A 20,499-nucleotide genomic window follows, 5' to 3' on the forward strand; every position below is an offset into this window, starting at 1 on the left:
GAAAAAAGTTATTTATTCTTTTAATTTATAAAGCTGTGATAATCCACCACTAAAGAAATCTAGAAACCTAAATCAAATTCTAATATATTTCCCACATTGAACTACCCCAAATCTAAAATCCTAATACCCAAACGTTGAAGAAACATATACTTAGCCACTTAGTATAATATGGCCCAAAACAGGGCTCATAAACTATGAAACGCAACCATCTAGTTTCATTTGAAGCTGTCCCGACATGTTTCGATTGATACACAATCTTCTTCAGGAGATCTAAACAAGATATAAATATCGAGCAAATGTTCTTCAACCCTTAAAAACAAAAATAAAATAAATATAGTTACAAACTCACAAGCAACAGAGAAGAAATTTTCATACACAAACAGCCGCACTAATCATAATGAAAAAGACTTACCCGGACAGAATAGCTGTCTCTCTCATCACATTCCAAAAATGGCGCCTCAGCGTCTATACCTAAAGCGTATACCTGTTCGCATTTAAATCAAACAAAACTACCATACGTCACCGGAAATGCTCACTCAGATGTTACAACTGACTACAATTCCCCTAATGCAAAACGCTAGAAAACAGACCAATCAATCTCACGGTTAAGGCCCCTAGGGGCCACAGTGCCAAAATGATGTATCCACTTTTGTTCCCTCCGTAATAAAAAATTGTCAAAATCACCACCTCTATTACTCGGGACTAATTTTTCAATCGCCGCAAAACGCAAAACTTCAAAGGAATGATTTAACTGCAGACAATGCTGTACTATAGGTGCCTCAGTACGCTGACGTACAATAGCGCTCTTATGCTCAATCATGCGTACTTTTAAACTGCAGCTAGTCTTCCCGATGTAAAGTAGGGGACATGGACACCAAAGTCCATAAATTACACCCTTGGATTGACAATTTGTGTAAGATTTAACTCTAAACTTACCATTGTCAAAAAACGGTAGGTGTTCACCCGAGAACGATTGACTGCAAACACTACAATGTTCACAAGGAAAATGTCCTGCAGTTTGCCTGTCATCTATACTGTCATGCAATTTTTCATCTGCAAAGTCCGAGTGTACAATGAGATCTCTAAGGTTTTTCCCACGTTTAAAAGCAAACCTGGGGACTTCATGTAATTCTGGATGTAGACTCACAACATGCCAGTACTTCTTAATGAGATTTTGAACCTTGTATATCTGGGATGAAAATGGTAGTACACAAGTAATTCGATTAGAAACCTGCTGAATATTACCAGGAAGAAAAAGTAAATCTCGATTAACCCACCTAGCACGTTTATAGGCTTTTTAAAGCAAATTTAAAGGATAGCCCCTCTGCTGGAAGTTGGATATCAAGATTTTTGCTTTCAACTTGTAATCACCAAGGTTAGAACATAAACGCCGCAATCTCAAAAATTGCCCATAGGGTAAGTTGGATTTTAGATGGTGCGGATGACAGCTATCGTACCGGAGCAACGTGTTCCTATCTGTTGGTTTTCGATAGATTGAAAAAGAAAATCCCATAGATTGTAATGAAATTACAATCTATGGGATGTAAAAGTACGCATGATTGAGCAGTTAAATCATTCCTTTGAAGTTTTGCGTTTGGCGGCGATTGAAAAATTAGTCCCGAGTAATAGAGGTGGTGATTTTGACAATTTTTTATTACGGAGGGAACAAAAGTGGATACATCATTTTGGCACTGTGGCCCCTAGGGGCCTTAACCGTGAGATTGATTGGTCTGTTTTCTAGCGTTTTGCATTAGGGGAATTGTAGTCAGTTGTAACATCTGAGTGAGCATTTCCGGTGACGTATGGTAGTTTTGTTTGATTTAAATGCGAACAGGTATACGCTTTAGGTATAGACACTGAGGCGCCATTTTTGGAATGTGATGAGAGAGACAGCTATTCTGTCCGGGTAAGTCTTTTTCATTATGATTAGTGCGGCTGTTTGTGTATGAAAATTTCTTCTCTGTTGCTTGTGAGTTTGTAACTATATTTATTTTATTTTTGTTTTTAAGGGTTGAAGAACATTTGCTCGATATTTATATCTTGTTTAGATCTCCTGAAGAAGATTGTGTATCAATCGAAACATGTCGGGACAGCGAAGATTGTGTATTAATCGAAACATGTAGGGACAGCTTCAAATGAAACTAGATGGTTGCGTTTCATAGTTTATGAGCCCTGTTTTGGGCCATATTATACTAAGTGGCTAAGTATATGTTTCTTCAACGTTTGGGTATTAGGATTTTAGATTTGGGGTAGTTCAATGTGGGAAATATATTAGAATTTGATTTAGGTTTCTAGATTTCTTTAGTGGTGGATTATCACAGCTTTATAAATTAAAAGAATAAATAACTTTTTTCATACATTAAAATAAAGCAATTAAAGTAATGACTTTGCAGCATGATGACAATAAATGATTACAAATAACAAAATGCTTCAGTGACCGATTACGGCTTGCGGCCCATTGAGTGGCGAGAGGCTGCAGAGTGAAACTTTGAGGCAATCATTGATGATATTGTCATCTGCTAGCATATAAGTTGCTTACTATATAGAATTTTCAATATATGGGATTTGTATCCTTTTTCCTCTCTTTTTGCTGTATTGATCATTAATTGGAGAGGGTTTTTGCTTCTTTGTTGTTGATTTCTTAGGAGTCTATACCAGTAAATTAAAATTCATGCTAAAATGGTTTAGCGTGAATGCTAAAATGATACTTATTGGATGATTCACTAAGCTATTATTTCGTATATCTACTAAACAAATTCTATCACAAAAAATATAACTTTGATGTGCTCCCATCTAATCGCTAAATGGCATATTGCCTCTATTTAAAATAATGTTGATATGCTAAACTGAGCAGACTCATTCCTGTTTTCCTTGTGGCTCTGCCTCCTGTATAAAAGAAAGACCACAACCATGGGGCTAGTCAGTGCTAATGAGAGGAGTGGAAGAGCAAATGAACCCCAGGTTATAGAAGAGCAGAGAGGTCAAAGAGAATACAAGACTAAAGTCTGCTTGACTTTTGTTGTTGTGTACTCCTTTTGTGCATTACCTTTCCATTGTTTGTCCTTTGTTCCAGGTCTGTGAGTAAGAGGGTGAGTGGATGTTTCTGTTCATCAGCTTTCCGGGTTAGTAAAAGTCTTGAAAGAGAGGCATGAGGCAACTGTGTGTGAATGTAGAAGTCATGCAAGAGGTAAAAATGTAGGTAGGTGTAGTGCAGAGAAGATGGAGAGGGATTGTAGTAGGGGGGTGCATTCGTTCCCTACGAATTGGGAATCCGCAACGTATAGGACCATATTCGTTGAATTCGTGGGGAAGGGAAACTTATCGCGATTCTCCAAGAATACAACAAATCTTTGACGAATTATTCGGCCGTCTAAAGGAGCGAATTCAAACAAACCCCCCACCCTCCTGACCCCGCCAAGACTTACCAAAACTCCCTGGTGGTCCAGCAGGGGTCCAGGAGCCATCTCCTGCACTCACACCCTTGGCTACCGGTATTCAAAATGGCGCCGATAGCCTTTGACCTACTATGTCACAGGAGATACCGGTGCCATTGGACAGCCCCTGTCATATGGCCATCAGTGCCATCTTGTGCTCCTACCATGTGACAGGGGCTGACCAATGGCACCGGTAGCCCCTGTGACATAGTAAGGGCAAAGGCTATCGGCGCCATTTTGATTACTGGCAGCCGACGGCCCGAGTGCAGGAGATCGCTCCCGGACCCCCGCTGGACTTTTGGCAAGTCTTGTGGGGGTCAGGAGGGTCCTCCAAGACTTGCCAAAAGTCCCTGGTGGTCCAGCGGGGGTCCGGTAGCGATCTCCTGCACTCGGGCCGTCGGCTGCCAGTAATCAAAATGGCGCCGATAGCCTTTGCCCTTACTATGTCACAGGGGCTACCGGTGCCATTGGTCAGCTCCTGTCATATGGTAGGAGCACAAGATGGTGCCAGCCATCCATTGCTCCTACCATGTGACAGGGGGTTGACCAATGGCACCGGTAGCCCCTGACATAATAAGGAGAAAGGAGATCCCTGCACAGCCCAGGTCAGGCCCATTAGATACTGAGTGGAAAAATGCAGGATAATACACTAGGGGACTGGGACAATGGGTTGTGAGAAGGGAAATGGAGGAGACATAAAGGAGGCAGGGATTTCCAAATGCACACTTCTTGTATGTGTATTTATTTATTTATTTATTTATTTGAGTTTTTTCTATACCGGCATTCGCGAAGGGAATCGCATCATGCCGGTTTACAATTAACAAGGTGTGACAACAATAAAATAATAATAGAACATTAACAAGTGCTAAAAGAAAAAATTGCAGTTACAATAAAACAGGGACATAATACAACTTGGAACAGTGGAAAAGGCGATAGTAATTTAACAGTGGAACATAAATGGGTAAACCTGCCAATTTAAAAGAGATTGTAAAATTGAGGGGTTGTCAAAATTTTTGATTATCCTGTAGGGTGATCTGAGTTAATTAAATTGATTTTAGGATCAATTGTTGTCTGGAAAGGCTTTCATAAATAAGTCTTTTTCTAAAAGTTGGAAGGCAGGGTTCCTGTCTCAGGTCTGGAGGGATGGAGTTCCACAAGGTAGGTCCTGCTGTAGAGAATGCCCTGTCTCTAAGAGTCATATGGTGAAAGGTTTTGGCAGGAGGAACCTGTAGTGAATCTCTGTAGGACTCTCTGATTGGTCTGGCGGAGGTATGTTTTTTAAATGGGATTTGGAGGTTAAGCGGAGAGAGTTGATGGAAAGCTTTGTAGATGGTGGTAATGGACTTATTTAAGATTCTATAGTGAACTGGCAGCCAATGCAAGTCTTTGAGAATCGGAGATATGTGGTCTCTTCTTCTTGTGTTTGTTAATATTCTGGCCGCAGTGTTCTGAACCATCTGAAGGGGTTTAGTGTGAGAAGACAGGAGACCCAATAGAATGGAATTGCAATAATCTAACTTAGAGAAGATTATTGATTGCAAGACTGTTCTGTAGTCATGGGAGTGGAAAAGTGGTTTAATTCTTTTTAAGACGTGCAGTTTATGAAAGCAGTCTTTAGTAGTTTGATTAACAAAAGATTTTAGATTTAGCTGATTATCAATGATGGCTCCTAAGTCTCTTACTTGTGATGTTTGAAAGCCGGTTGGTGGATTTGAGGCGAGGTTACTGTTTTCGGGAGAAATTATGAGAAGTTCGGTTTTTGAAGAATTTAGGATTAGATTTAGGCTGGATAGGAGGTTGTCAATTTTTTGAAGGCAATTTTCCCAGATTTTTATGGTTCTTGTGAGGGATTCTTTGATAGGGATGATAATCTGGACTTCATCTGCGTATAGATAGTATTTGAGGTTCAGTTTAGTTAATAGTTGACATAGGGGGAGGAGGTAAATGTTAAAGAGCGTGGGAGAAAGAGAGGAGCCCTGCGGAACTCCTAGCGTGGAAGGATAAAACTGAGATTCTTTGTTATGTATTTTGACTTTGTATCCTCTGTTTCCCAAGAATGATTTGAACCAGGCCAGTGCAGAGCCTGTTATTCCGATGTTCGCTAGTTGATTTAGGAGGAGTGAGTGGTTAACAGTATCAAAGGCGGCCGATAGGTCGAGGAGTATCAGCAGGTAGGCATGACCTTTGTCGAGGCCCATGATGATGTAATCTGTTAGGGATATGAGAAGTGATTCGGTACTTAAAGATTTTCGGAAGCCATATTGAGATGGGAGTAATATATTGTGGTCTTCGAGGTATTCTGATAGTCTGGCGTTAACTAATTTTTCCATTACCTTAGCAATGAAAGGGAGGTTGGAGATTGGGTGAAAGTTGGAAGGGTCTTTGGGATTTAAATTAGGTTTTTTTAAGAGAGGTTTGATGGAAGCAATTTTCAGGTCGTCTGGATAGATTCCTTGGGCTAAGGAACAATTGATAATGTCAGTCAGGGCATTGGAGATGGTATCTGGTATTAGCAGCAGTAGTTTGGAAGGGATATGGTCAAATGGGTGAGAGGAAGGTTTCATTCTCTTCAATACTGATTTGGTCTCTGATGTTGCAATAGGTTCGAAGGCTTGTATAGAAGAGCCTTTGCAGGGATGGAGGTATGTGCTGAATGGAGCTATGGTGTTAGGTTTCAGCTGTGATTGCAGGTTGGAAATTTTGTTACTGAAGAAGATGGCCAACTCCTCTGCTTTTTCATGCGCTTGGTTGAGAGGAATGTCTGGTGGGTTGACTTGAGTTAAATTCGAAACGTAAGTAAAAATGGCTTTTGAATCAAAGATGAGGTGATGGATTTTGTGAGCGTAGTAGTCCCTTTTTGTTTTTAATGTGGCGCTCTTGTATAGGTGGAGTGCGAGTTTGTAAGCTGAGAGGGAGGTCGGTGAAGGAGCTTTACGCCATTTACTTTCTTTTTGTCGAAGGGAGTGTTTGAGTTTTTGAAGTTCTTGGTTAAACCAGGGTTGTCTTTTGGAGGCATTGTGTTTCTGTTTTTTTGTTGCCAGTGGACAGAGTTTATTTGCTGCCGATTCTGTGATGTTGGACCAGGAGTGGAGAGCTGAGTTGGGAGTAGAGATATCTAAGAGAGGGAGTTCTAGGACAAGGTGTTCGTGTAGTTCATCGGATGAACAAAGATTTCTGTAGGTAAATTGAGGTTGAGGATTGTGTTTGATACTCGATTGTGCAAGCGAAAATGTGGTGGAGATTAATGCTTGGTCTGACCAGGGAACTGATTTGCATATGGGTGGTGCTGAGTGTAAGATGCCTGAGTTTACAAAGATGAGATCCAAAATGTGTCCTGCTCTGTGTGTGGGATTGTTGATTATCTATTTGAATCCCATGGCAGTCATGGCGTTTAGGAAAGATTTGCAGTTAGTAGAAGGCGAGGGGTCATCCACATGTAAGTTAAAATCTCCCAGTATAATGGCTGGGGACTCAAGGTTTAGGTGAGTCGCTATTAATTCTAGAATGGGAGAGGCGTCTGAGTCCAGAAGTCCCGGGGGGGCATAGACTAGAATGATTTGCAGAAGGTCAGATTTGAAGAAGCCGGCTTCAATTTTTGTAGGAGAGTAGATAGGGAATTGTGTAAGTCTCAGCTCTTTTTTGGCTACAAGGAGAATACCCCCACCCATTTTTTTTCTGTCTGGGAATAGAGAAGAAGTCGTGGGTTTCAGTTGGAAGTTGGTTAATTAGTGCGGTGTCCGTATTCTTAAGCCATGTTTCCGTTATTGCACAGAGGTCCGGATTAGAGTCCAGTAGAAGGTCATTGAGTATTAGTGGTTTTTTTGTAAGAGATTGGGCGTTGAATAAAATCAAAGAGAAAAGATCTAGGCCTAGAGTCTGTGTAAGAGGGGAAATCATGATGGGAATGAGTGATTTATAGGTAGTTGGACTGGAAATCGCTGCGGGATTTCCTATGAGAATAGACCTTTGTTGGAGAATTGGGATTGGGAGACAGATAGGCATTGAAGCTTGTAGTCACTGGATAGTTGGTTATTGGAGAGATTGAATTCGTAATTTCAGAGAAGAGGTTGATGAGGATTGATGCACAATGGATGGAAAGGTTTGATAGGTGTTTGGGGCAAGATTGGAGAGTGTTGCGGAAAGGATTGAAGAGAGTAGAAGACTATTAGGATGAGTGCTGGTGGATGGTTGGCTTAGGTGTTGAGGATTGAGCTGGTGCTGGGGGCTGCTGGAACGTTTGATGTGGATTGAATGAGTGTTGAATCCTCGAGTGCTGGAGGTAGAAGGATGAGCGTTGGATGATTGTTAGATGTGGAGGGATGAGCGCTGTATGAATGCTGGATGTGGAAGGATGAGCGTTGGATGATTGCTGGATGTGCGCTGGGTGATTGCTGGATGTGCGCTGGGTGATTGCTGGATGTGCGCTGGATGAGCACTGGATGATGATGTGCGCTGGATGATTGCTGGATGTGCGCTGGGTGATTGCTGGATGAGCGCTGGATGATGATGTGCGCTGGATGATTGCTGGATGTGCGCTGGATGATTGCTGGATGTGCGCTGGGTGATTGCTGGATGTGCGCTAGATGAGCGCTGGATGATGATGTGCGCTGGATGATTGCTGGATGTGCGCTGGATAATGTGCGCTGGATGATTGCTGGATGTGCGCTGGGTGATTGCTGGATGTGTGCTGGATGAGCGCTGGATGATGATGTGCACTGGATGATTGCTGGATGTGCGCTGGATGATGATGTGCGCTGGATGATTGCTGGATGTGCGCTGGGTGATTGCTGGATGTGCGCTGGGTGAGCGCTGGATGATGATGTGCACTGGATGATTGCTGGATGTGCGCTGGGTGATTGCTGGATGTGCGCTGGATGATGATGTGCGCTGGATGTGCGCTGGGTGATTGCTGGATGTGCGCTGGGTGAGTGCAGGTGTGTTGGATTTGGCTGGTGTGAGACTCTGCGGTGGCAAGTCTGAGTTGCGGAGGTAGGAGTTTTTGTTGGATCCTCACGATAACCTCACATAGAGGCTCACAAAGGGGCGCACTAAGGGGCAAGCCCCTTAGGTCGCGCTCCTTCGGGCGCGCGACGCCGCCGGGAGTTTCTTGAAATTTAAAGTCCACGATGGCGCCCTCTGATAGGCCGGGTGCCTGTCGGGGGCACGGCAAACACTCACCACGGGAGAAATTGTGGGTCGCTTCCTTCTTTTGATTCTTCTTCTTTTTTTTTTTTTCGAATTAATTTTGCTTCCGCCTCCACTGCACGGCTCGCTAATGGGGAAGCGGGCGGGCTCCTGCCCCGACTGGGCCTCAGGAGCCCCGGCAGAGAGGAAGAAGCGGTGAGGCTGCTACCGGGAGCAGGGGTGAGTGAAAAAGGACTCACCCCTGTAAAAAGGAGTGTAATCCTTAGAGGGGTTGTTAATCCCAAGGGCACATAAACAAATATATTTTTCTTCAGGGACTGCTCTGGCTAGCAAATTTACTCCTATGCTTGACTCTTAATGTGAAGGTATTTTGTTTATGGGATAAGCTCTCGCTTGTGGCCCGGACCATGGTGTGTTGCTACACAGTGTAAATAATGTAGATGCTTCCCATGAGGTGAGAGGCTGTGATATATCAGACAGGACCAGGATCTGGGTGTTAAACTAAAGTGTACTGATTGGTAGGGATGTGAATCGTTTTAGGACGATTAAAATTATCGTCCGATAATTTTAATATCGTCTTAAACCGTTATGGAACACAATACAATAGAGATTCTAACGATTTATCGTTATAAATCGTTAGAATCGTGAGCCGGCACACTAAAACCCCCTAAAACCCACCCCCGACCCTTTAAATTAAATCCCCCACCCTCCCGAACCCCCCCCAAATGAGTTAAATAACCTGCGGGTCCAGCGGCGGTCCGGAACGGCAGCGGTCCGGAACGGGCTCCTGCTCCTGAATCTTGTTGTCTTCAGCCGGCGCCATTTTCCAAAATGGCGCCGAAAAATGGCGGCGGCCATAGACGAACACGATTGGACGGCAGGAGGTCCTTCCGGACCCCCGCTGGACTTTTGGCAAGTCTCGTGGGGGTCAGGAGGCCCCCCACAAGCTGGCCAAAAGTTCCTGGAGGTCCAGCGGGGGTCAGGGAGCGATTTCCCGCCGCGAATCGTTTTCGTACGGAAAATGGCGCCGGCAGGAGATCGACTGCAGGAGGTCGTTCAGCGAGGCGCCGGAACCCTCGCTGAACGACCTCCTGCAGTCGATCTCCTGCCGGCGCCATTTTCCGTACGAAAACGATTCGCGGCGGGAAATCGCTCCCTGACCCCCGCTGGACCTCCAGGAACTTTTGGCCAGCTTGTGGGGGGCCTCCTGACCCCCACGAGACTTGCCAAAAGTCCAGCGGGGGTCCGGAAGGACCTCCTGCCGTCCAATCGTGTTCGTCTATGGCCGCCGCCATTTTTCGGCGCCATTTTGGAAAATGGCGCCGGCTGAAGACAACAAGATTCAGGAGCAGGAGCCCGTTCCGGACTGCTGCCGTTCCGGACCGCCGCTGGACCCGCAGGTTATTTAAGTTATTTGGGGGGGGTTCGGGAGGGTGGGGGATTTAATTTAAAGGGTCGGGGGTGGGTTTTAGGGGGTTTTAATGTGCCGGTTTTGCGATTTTTAGATTTTTAGATTTTTCACGATTTTTCACGATTTTTCACGATATTTTACCCCCCCAAACGGCAACAATACGATTCCCTCCCCCTCCCAGCCGAAATCGATCGTTAAGACGATCGAGGACACGATTCACATCCCTACTGATTGGTAATCATTAAATTGTCCATTTGTCAATAATGTTGAAGTTACATCTGACTGCTAGTGTATCTCTCTGTAGGTAGTTGTCCTTTATTCAGACCTCTGGGTAGAGCCCTATAGTGATTTTTAAGTGCACACGCTCACCCAGAGGCTATCCAGGAATCCTAATGGAGGAGTCCCCAACTTCACAGCAAAAAATCCTACCTTAAGCCATTTTCTCCTTCGCTACCCAGCCCTTCCTGGTCCCATGGGGTGGAGATCAGGTTGGGGTCTCCCGATCTGGTTCTTTCTAACTTAGTTGATATTTCTGGGGGGACTTCTCATAGGAAAAAGTCAATTGAGATCAGGCTATCTCAGCACTGCAATACCAATGGGGAGGAGGATCCAAAAATCTCCTCACACTGTTCAGATCCAAAACATACTTTTGTTTAAACTGAATTACATCTTCTGCCGTCACTGTCTCCCACAGTAGGATCCATCACTGGTGCTTATGGTTTAGGGTGGGTTCACAGGTCCTCTAGTGACAGTCCATTTACCCCAAAAGGGTATCGGCCATAAAAGTTTACCTCTCTGTAAATTAGTAGGAAAAGGACCTTCTGGCAGGGAATGAACAATGAAGTGTTTCTTCTAAATGAAACTCCATCTGGGTGAAGCTGGACGGCCTCACCAGAGTGTGGAACTTGAACATCCTTACTGTTCAAACTGATCCAAAAGTGTCCTAAAATGGCTTGGCTAAATAGGGTTGAGTCATCCAACCATAGCCCTCCAGGTGGAGAGGGACTGAGGGGGAAGGATGGCTCCTTAATAGTGTGTTCTATACAGGGGCAGTGGCATCTGGTGGCCATACTAGGAGATATAGGACATTGAGGTGGAGTCATAGGTTGGACCATGCACTACAATGACAAGGGTACAACCACGCCAATAGATGTTGTTTTTCATGCTAGAAGAATTTGGCCACAATCTGGAGCTAGTCTAATAGAATTGTAGTGTGCTTTGAGAGAGATTTTACAAGAAAAACCCTGGCAGTAAAGGAGCACACTTAGCAACCAATAGTATGGGATGTCAATAGCTCCAGAGTTTTTGTTTGGTTTTTTTTGTCCGATTTCATAAAATTTTATTGAGATATGAATCAATAACCAGTACATAGGTTTATAGCAATGAGATATAGATTAAAGCCATCATAAAACGTTCTCACCCAATGTGTTGCAAACCAGTTTAAAAATGCATAATATAACGGTCTTCATTAAATTATCATGTTTTGTATTAAAACTACTGTAGATTTATACTCTGTTTTAGAAGTACTCTTCCCCCCTTTTATTCTTTGTTCATAAACACATTTGTGAAAGTCAGTGTTTTTATTTAAAATGTTTGTGTGTGTGTGTGTTACTGATATTTGAGGTTATTTGGAAATTGTATATCCATTTTTTATTTCTGCAGAAGTGGCAATGCATTGAAGATACTTCAGGTAAACTGAGAATTCATAAGTGTAAAGGACCTACTGATATTCCCACAGTAAGAAAGAGAACACGGAGCACCAGCTCCCGAGGCTATGGTTTTAAAGATAAAGACTGTAATTGTGGTGACATGGATTACCGGACCAGCAGAACCCAGAGGAAAAACCAAAGACATATCATGAGATCTGCACATTCAAAAAGTATGTCACTGGCATTTTATTGTTGTGTTATTGAAAGATGGTGCTAGGAAGGAATTGTAAGTTTGTGTGTATGTATGTGTGTGTGTGAAATGAGTAATTTAGTTTTTTACCAGTAGGGAGTCATCTGGCTCTGAATGCTTAGTGAAATTGCATGTGGTAGATATATCCTCTGCTTGGATAATTATATATACAGTATCATCAAATAATTTTTTTCCCTATGGGTGAGGAGAAAATCTTTAATAAACCAGGTCTAAGGTTAATATATTAAAAAAATAAGTTAACGTATGCTATACTTTCTTCTGGTTGCCTGCAAATTCATGCTGCAATATATTTATCTGGTATCTAAGTCAGCAACTGCCCTGTATATAATAGTTTTACTACTATATATGCTGATATATTATCTCTTTTGTGCACCAATGTAAATTCTCCATATCAGAAAGTAGAGAGTATCCCCTGAGAGGGTACCATGGAAAAGGGAATCCCCTGAGGGATTGCAAGACAATAGAGGTTCCTGTGCAGGTATCTGCATGCGATAGTATTATTGAAAAACTATTTTAGAGCTCTGTTTGAATAAAAATTTTTATTGCTATACAACACAGACTATATAAAACTAAAATCAGCTCTTTGAATTATATTCTTATATTGGCAATTTTGATGCACTTTGATAAATAGGCCCCTAAAACTGTTAGAGTAAGCAGCATTCATATTTTAATTTAAAGCAAATTCTGTTTTTTTGCTGATCTGAGAAAATGTTGTAAGTTGATAATATGCTCCGGGATGTGGATTACACATTAGAGGATTCCAAAACATGAGTTACGTGGATAACAGGCTAGACAACTTTAAGCATTAAGCCTTGTGCTGCCAATTAGAAAAATAAGTTGGAATCTAGTGCCATCTGGTGGATTGTGGCTAGAAGTATTTCTTAGAAGAAACCACTATTGTTTGAGTCTTCCTAGTGAGGGAAAGTGTAAACTTACAGGTCCCTACTTTGTAAGAGTTATAAGTTCTGAATTCATTTTGATGTTCTTAAGCTTATGTACTGTTTTTGTTTTGGAATAATAGTAATGTAGTAATCTTTTTAAGGTTCTCTATTATAAACATGCTCAGCTACTGAATTACCCTCTCCTCCTCTGCGACAGCATTTCTATATAATGCTCAAATCCTGGAGAAGCTTTATAGAGAGGGAGAAGCAAACTTCTTTCCATTAACTCTTATATTACCTTAGTATGTGATGCCAATCGCTAAGCCGTTTTCTTCTCTTTAAATTAAACCAGGTTTCTCATTGTTGGTGTTCAGATGAATGTAGTTCTCAATCTCTGCCCAAAGGCTAAGAAGGAAACTATCCTCAGTCCATGACTCAAACCTTCTGTTTGACCTTAGCCAAAAAAGGCCAAGAAGACACAATCTGTTCCTAGACCACACAAAGATTTAGCTTAGGGACTCGACAGGATACACAACGAATTGAACCTTGATTTAACATGAAGGGGAGCAGCCTTAGTCTAACATCAGATTAAATAGCAATATCTTTAATGGGAGCTTTCAAGAATAGAATGAACATACTAAGGGCAATATTGAGAAAACATAGAATGTATAACTTATTCAGCAAAATTTAGCCAGGTACGTTATGCTGGATATTCAGAAGGATGAATGTCCCCCTGAACATCCCCAATTAAAGTTATCTGGCTACCTTCAGCCAGATAACCCTGCCAGTCAAGTGGCCATGCTGAGCGTAAAGAGAAAAAATACCTCACGGGCCAAAAAAGTACCTAGCAGCCCAAAAAACAATCCAAACTATGGCTCCTGCCGGACAAAGCCTCTCCTCTCCCCTCCCCCCTTCTCTTAAATTCTTCTAAAACAGCAAGGGGTCTGGGGCTGAGAACAATGAGCCCTCCTCTGCCTCCCTTCCTGTTCACCCCCCCTCCCCCATTCTACCCCAAGCCCTCCCATCCTCCTGGTTTCCCTCTTCAGTCAGGATTGCACTATGCTGCTAGTGCATTCCCAGCCAGCAGTTTCTCCATTACTGTGACATAGCAATGGCGAAGGTGCCAGCTGGGTTCTCAGTAGCAGTAGTTTTGATCTTTAAATTAATATTGAACTTTGGGTATATTCCCCTTACAGGGGGGAGGGGGGGGATATATACAAATTAACCAGGGTGAAAAAGTAAATAAATGTTTTAAAGAGCTATGGAAAATGTTATCACATAAATGAGGCAGTACTCTACCTATCTCTCTCTATTGGAGTATGGTCATAAAATCAGTATAAAATGTAATTTAATGGAGGTAATCCCAAGATGGTTGCACGCTAGACTACTGCTGCTCACACTCCCACAGATTTCCTCCAGTTTCTTTTTTCTTTTTGGCTTTTGAATTTTTTTATGTGCCATAAAAAGAAGGCAAAGGTGCAGGTCTGTCCACCTGGAAACATACCAATAGCAACATCAGGTCTGATGGGTTTGTTCCAGGCAGCAGTGTGGATGCAGATATCAACTCCCTGTCCCCCTGAGGCAATTTCACCTATAAACTCCTTAGCAAGTTTGGGTGAGGGTAGGGGGTGTATCACTCCCCAGCAACCTTCACTGTGCAGCTCGGGGGGGGGCCTTGGACGTCGCGGCTCAGTCTGTTCTCGCTGGCCTCAGGGTAGTGGGTAGAGAAGTACAGCTCAATGCTGGCTCAGGACATTTGGAGGAACAGCGCTTTGCTGGAATTCAAGATCTGGAGCTCAATGCAAGTACTGCTGTATGGAGGACTGAGGATCCAAGGGGAATTTGGGTCTGTATTCCCTCCTATTAATGAATTTTCTGAGTTGGAGAGGCTGCCAGTGATAACATTGAATGAACTGTGGAAGATTATATCCAATATAGAGAAACAGCTCTCTGGTCAGGTCCCTCAACTTGAAAGGTAGCTACAGGATCTTGAGAGTAAAAGAGATGGTTTTGAGAACCAATTTAAAGATTATGGGGCTCAAATTGATAAAGCAGAGTTAAACTGGAAAAAGCTGGAAGATTCTAGAACTATCATTATGAAGGATAATGTTGCTTTTCATAGAAAGTTGGAGAGCCTGAAGAACATAGTTTGGAAGTAGACGTTAATTTTCCTAAAGTTCATTCCATTACCAAAATACTTATTTTCCATTGATATATGAATGAATGTTTTGTCAATTTCCCCGTCCAAATAGGAAGGCTGAACCCCCAGCTAAGGAATAAGGTGTGTCTGGAATTTCATCGATCAGTTTGGATATTTCTGCATTAATTAACATGGATAGTCAAGTGTTTATCTCGCTCAACTTTGATAGTGAACTTCACTTTGGAATCAGCAGTGGCATTTGTTTTTAAGCTGTTCTTTAGACATAGGGATGTTTTGTTTTATAACTCTGTTTAGGGTCTTTCCTGCTGTATCCAGAGAGACTGAAAATTAGACAGGCTTTTTTGTTGTATAGACCTAAAGTTTTGGAGATTGGTGCTTTCTTTTATTTGAAATACCCATGTAAATGTCTTATTAATTATCAGGTTGTTGTTTTTTTAAATACTTCCAACTTGCCATAATCTTGTGCAACAGGAGACCATCCACTAGCTCCATGGTCCCTTGATTAAGTGATGCTTTATATATTTGCTTGCATTTTGGACTGTGGTAATGTTATGGGTTTTTTAAAAATATTTTCCTTACTTCCTCATTTTTGGGGAGGAATTTGGTGTACAGATTCCCTCTCTTCTTGGTGGACTGGAGGCATTATTTAACTATTGTATTTTAGCTAATAATTGCTGTTTCTGATATGATATTGTCCTGGTTATTTTCCTAATCAAGACTATTTATTGTAATTTATTTAAAATCTCACTAAATATAAAATGAAATTTAAAAAAAATTAATTTAAAAATATATATTCTACCTTTTCAAGCAGTCACAGGTGCAAAGTGGATTGCAACAACATAAACAAATTACACACATTTCATCACTAGAACATTATAACAAAGTTCAGTAATATCCACAAATTAAAAATATAACAAAACATAACATCATACTTACATCACTAATGACTCGGGAAGCAATAAACAATATAAAATATAGTCATAAAAATGTTGAAATCACTATCATGCATAATTCCATGCAATAAATCAGTTAAATCAAGTTTTAAGCATAGGCCAAAAAAATCAGTTTCTTTTAACTCATTTGGGAACATATTCCAGCAAGCGGAGGCAAATCCTGTAAAGGCCCTTGCCCTAGTAACAAATTGACTAGATCACAGATTGATAAATAGCAATTTTTTTCTTCATGTGATGGGCCTAAGTTATAAAGAGGACAAAAACAAGTAACAGCATTTTAAATATTATCAAAAAACCTAATGGGGAGCCTATGCAAAGAAACCAAGAAAAGTGGCTCTGTCTCATCTAGGGCTACCAGTCAGAACTCCAGCTGCTGCATTCTGAACCATTTGAAGTCTTGTCGCTGTCTTTTCAGGCTGCCCAGCATCATCTGAATTGCATTGATCTAAATTACTTAAAACCACTGCTACATTAATTGGTGACAATCACCTAGTCTCAGAAAAGGCTTAACTTGCTTTACAAGAGAGAGCGGTGATGAGCGGAGTGCCGCAAGGGTCGGTGTTGGGACCGGTCCTATTCAATATCTTTGTGAGTGACATCGCGATGGGATAGGAGGTAAGGGTTGTCTATTTCCAGATGATACTAAGATCTGCAACAGAGTGGACACGCCGGAAGGAATGGAGAGGATGAGATGGGATTTAAGGAAGCTGGAAGACTGGTCGAAGATATAGCAGCTGAGATTCAATGCCAAGTGCAAAGTCATGCATATGGGGTGTGGAAATCCGAAAGAAATGTATTCGATGGGGGGCGAATGGCTGATGTGCACGGAGCAGGAAAGAGACCTTGGGGTGATGGTGTCTAACGATCTGAAGTCTGCGAAACCATGTGTCAAGGCAATAGCTAAAGCCAGAAGAATGCTTGGCTGCATAGAGAGAGGAATATCGAGTAAGAAAAGGGAAGTGATTATCCCCTTGTACAGGTCCTTGGTGAGGCCTCACCTGGAGTACTGTGCTCAGTTCTGGAGACTGTATCTCCGAAGGGACAGAGACAGGATGTAGGCGGTCCAGAGAAAGGCAACCAAAAAGATGGAAGGTCTTCATCGAATGACTTATGAGGAGAGATTGAAGAATCTAAATATGTATACCCTGAAGGAAAGGAGGAGAAGGGGTGATATGATACAGACTTTCAGATACTTGAAAGGTTTTAATGATCCAAAGTCAACGACAAACCTTTTCCATTGGAAAAAAATCAGCAGAACCAGGGGTCATGATTTAAAACTCCAGGGAGGAAGACTCAGAACCTATGTCAGAAAGTATTTCTTCACGGAGAGGGTGGTAGATGTCTGAAACACCCTTCCAGAGGAAGTGATGAAGACCAAAACTGTGAAGGATTTCAAAGGGGCGTGGGATAAACACTGTGGATCCATAAAGTCTAGAGGATGTGAATGAAGAGAAGAGGCATGGGGGTGGCTTGTGGGGATGACAGCTACTACTTGATGATTAATACCCTTATTCAATAAACATACACACGGTTAATGCGACTCCAACATTGCTCTATGCTTCAACGGCAAGAGGAAATGTGGAAAAAAGGATTTACGGCGGCGGTTATTACCCCAAAACAAATAAGCCTGATACTTCACTTTCAATGCATATCCAGCATAGCTCTCTGCTTCAGTGGCAGGGGGGAATGCAGATTAGAGGATTTACATTCAACAACCAACAAGGACTGAATTGCATAGTCTGGGTAAACAAATAAGCGTGAGAGTAGCTTGCTTATTGCGGCGGTTACTTCCCCTAACCAATTAAGCTTGATATTTCACTTTGATGCAGCTCCAGCACTGCTCTCTTCATCAATGGCAGGGGTGGAAGGTAATTGGAACCAAAAAGTTACCAATAAGGGCAAAGAGTAACAGATAAGTATGAGAAAAAAAAATAAGTGTGAAAGCTTGCTGGGCAGATTGGATAGGCAGTTTGGTCTTCTTCTGCCGTCATTTATGTTTCTATGTTTCTAAATCTCAAGTGGCCAAAGGCTTTCCGAGAAACTGTACCCACCTGAGACTCCCGCAAAATCCCTAAACGTTTGGCTTCTGATTGAAGTGTAAAGAGTATTTTCATATGAAAGAGGTTGAACCCTTTTACAGTAGGGGACAAGAATCTACCCACAGAATTGTTAGCATTTCATTTTAGCTTGTTTCTATCTTTCCACTCAGTAGGGTTGCCAACTGGCTCCAGATTTTCAGGACAGGTTGATCCTGTCCTGGTTTTACTCCACTGCATGCAGGTACTTATAGTCTTGCTTTTCTTAGGAAATGCAATAGAGAAAGGAGAATAAGTCCCAGCATGCAATGGGATAAAACTAAGGCTCGGTGAACCTGTCCTGAAAATCTGGCGCAGTTGGCAACCCTACCACTCAGTGACCACTAGCGTCCTGAGCTCTCCCCCAGACCGAGATTCCTGCTGGGTCACACTTGAGATCCTTTTGAAGTGAGATGTCCGCTGTACCTCATAAAGTGGGAGAAACAGAAACTAGACCGCCATTCAATTTGACAATAGGGATCATAACTATTTGGGAATTTGAGGGTTACATGGAGAAAACTGGGAGAGGAAAATTTGTATCTCTTGTGTTTAAATATATCCATTTCATTTACTTGTCGTTTCCTTTTGAGGTCAACATTAGCACTGCTTAGAATAAGCTGGCCATCACAAACTTGTACACTTCATCCAACTCCATTCTGAAATGTAGGTTAAAAAGCACTCAGAATTTATGGGTAACCCTTGACACCTGATAATTTTCGTGTCATCATTTTATTTTGTCTATCACAGCAAATGATCTTGCCGTACATTTTGATTTTTGCTTTTGTAGATTTCAAGCCCCGATTTGTTCACACTCGCCAAGCTCGGTCACTGGCTGTTGAATTTGAAGGAGAGATCTATGATATAAACTTGGAGGATAAAGAACTGCAGGTTTTACAGCCAAGAAGTATTTCTAGGAGTCAATATGATTTTGATGATGAAGAGGAGACTGAAGATGATGATGATGATGATGCTCTTAGAGATGAGGATGAGGAAGAAATGCTGGCTGATGATACCAATGCAGTAAGCCAGTCTGACTCCGTTAAAGTAACTCATAAGTAAGAACATATGTTCATACTGATTTTCTTGAAATACTTTTTTCTGTTTTCTTACATTCAAAACTATTTACTCTAGCCCAAATGGGGAAAAATACATCCTGAAAAAGAAAGTAAAACTGGTTTTAGCGTCTGCTTTATTTTGTTTTTGGGACAAGTGAACTTCTGTTATAAACAAAGCCAGAAAGCCAAGTATTAAATCAGTTTTTATCACAGACTTTCAAGAAAAGGGAAAATCCAGAGATAAACCTGTGAACTGATTCTTAAGTGATCAGACAGTTAAGAACAGTTCTGTGTTTCAAAGTATTTTATATTTGTAGCATAACTTTAGTACCAAGGTACTGCTGCAAGTCTAGAATACTTTGAGATAGGACTAACAATGTACACAGTTGGACTGTCTCAAATTATCCTTTTTAGCTTGAAGTTAGTTGGGGATCAGTGTGACAGAGGTGACACCTGTAGTGACTTATTCTCTTTCCCAAGTTATATGAGGCAGTAGAGATGGCCAAAGAAGTGTTCCAGTAGACAGCTGTCAGGATTCAGTGCATCTCTGCTTTGATTTCAAATGGCCACAACTTGTTGGTCTACAAGTTATAAACAAGAGACATCCAGGATTACACAACATGTTGTGGCCATTTGAAATCAAAGTAGAGATGCAGAAATAAAATCCTGACCCCTGCTGGCATTTTAAATAAGTTGATTTATTTGCTGGTTTTATTCTCCAGTACAGGGATTTTTATAAACTGGCTCCAACGGAGGGACACTGCCCCCCCACACAGAGATGTTCCTCTGGCATCCATAGGACACCAAAATGTAAAAACAGTTCAGTCACTCTAGTAGCAAACTCAGGAGTCTTCCCTATTGTCTTCAGTCTCTCATCCTACAGTATGCTTAAAAAGGTTGTTAGTGCCAAGACAGGTAGCATTCCACTCATTAGAAATGCGCATCTTCAAAATGCTAACACAGCTGAGGGACAAAGCCCAACAACTGGTCTACCACTAACAAAGAGGCCAATGTACTAACAAGCTCCCACCTACCCCACAATCTTTTTTTTATATATGTAGATTGTTTATCCCATTATTAATTCTGATTTTATAATTGACTAATCTTAATCCTAGTGCTGGTCATTGACAAATTAACATAAAACACACCCAATAAATGGGTAAACATGCCCATTCCTTAAACACTTAAAAACCATAACAGCACAACAAATTAAGATGGAGACGGACGTCGAGCAATGAGATGAGGACTATTCAATGTTTTGCACAAATTGCCACATATTAGCTACTTGGTGAGAGATTGCATATGTGCACTCGGTGCAAAGAGCTCCTGGCTTTGGGGGAGTCCGTTTTCTGAAGGCTGGACAGAGGCAAACAGAAAGGTACATAGAGGAGACCTTCAGGAACGTAGCCATATTTGTTAGGGGTGAGCATTCGTTTTCGCCGTATTGGCGATCCGCAACGTATA

General features: G+C 41.9%; 1 protein-coding gene across 6 annotated transcripts in view; it reads left to right on the top strand.

Moving 5' to 3' along the window:
- SULF1 (sulfatase 1) overlaps positions 1 to 20,499 on the top strand; it is a 369,532-nt gene that overhangs the window by 297,822 nt on the left and 51,211 nt on the right. For all 6 annotated transcript variants that reach the window (XR_003854840.1, XM_029591438.1, XM_029591444.1 and 3 more), the window contains 2 exons: positions 11,653 to 11,869; positions 18,768 to 19,035. Coding sequence is in view for 5 of the 6 variants with exons in the window: in XM_029591438.1 (XP_029447298.1) it covers positions 11,653 to 11,869; positions 18,768 to 19,035 (485 nt within the window). In the remaining variant the exon portion in view is untranslated. The remainder of the gene's footprint in view (positions 1 to 11,652; positions 11,870 to 18,767; positions 19,036 to 20,499) is intronic.

Source organism: Rhinatrema bivittatum, chromosome 2 (genome assembly GCF_901001135.1).
Source record: "Rhinatrema bivittatum chromosome 2, aRhiBiv1.1, whole genome shotgun sequence".
Classification (NCBI taxonomy): Eukaryota; Metazoa; Chordata; class Amphibia; order Gymnophiona; family Rhinatrematidae; genus Rhinatrema; species Rhinatrema bivittatum.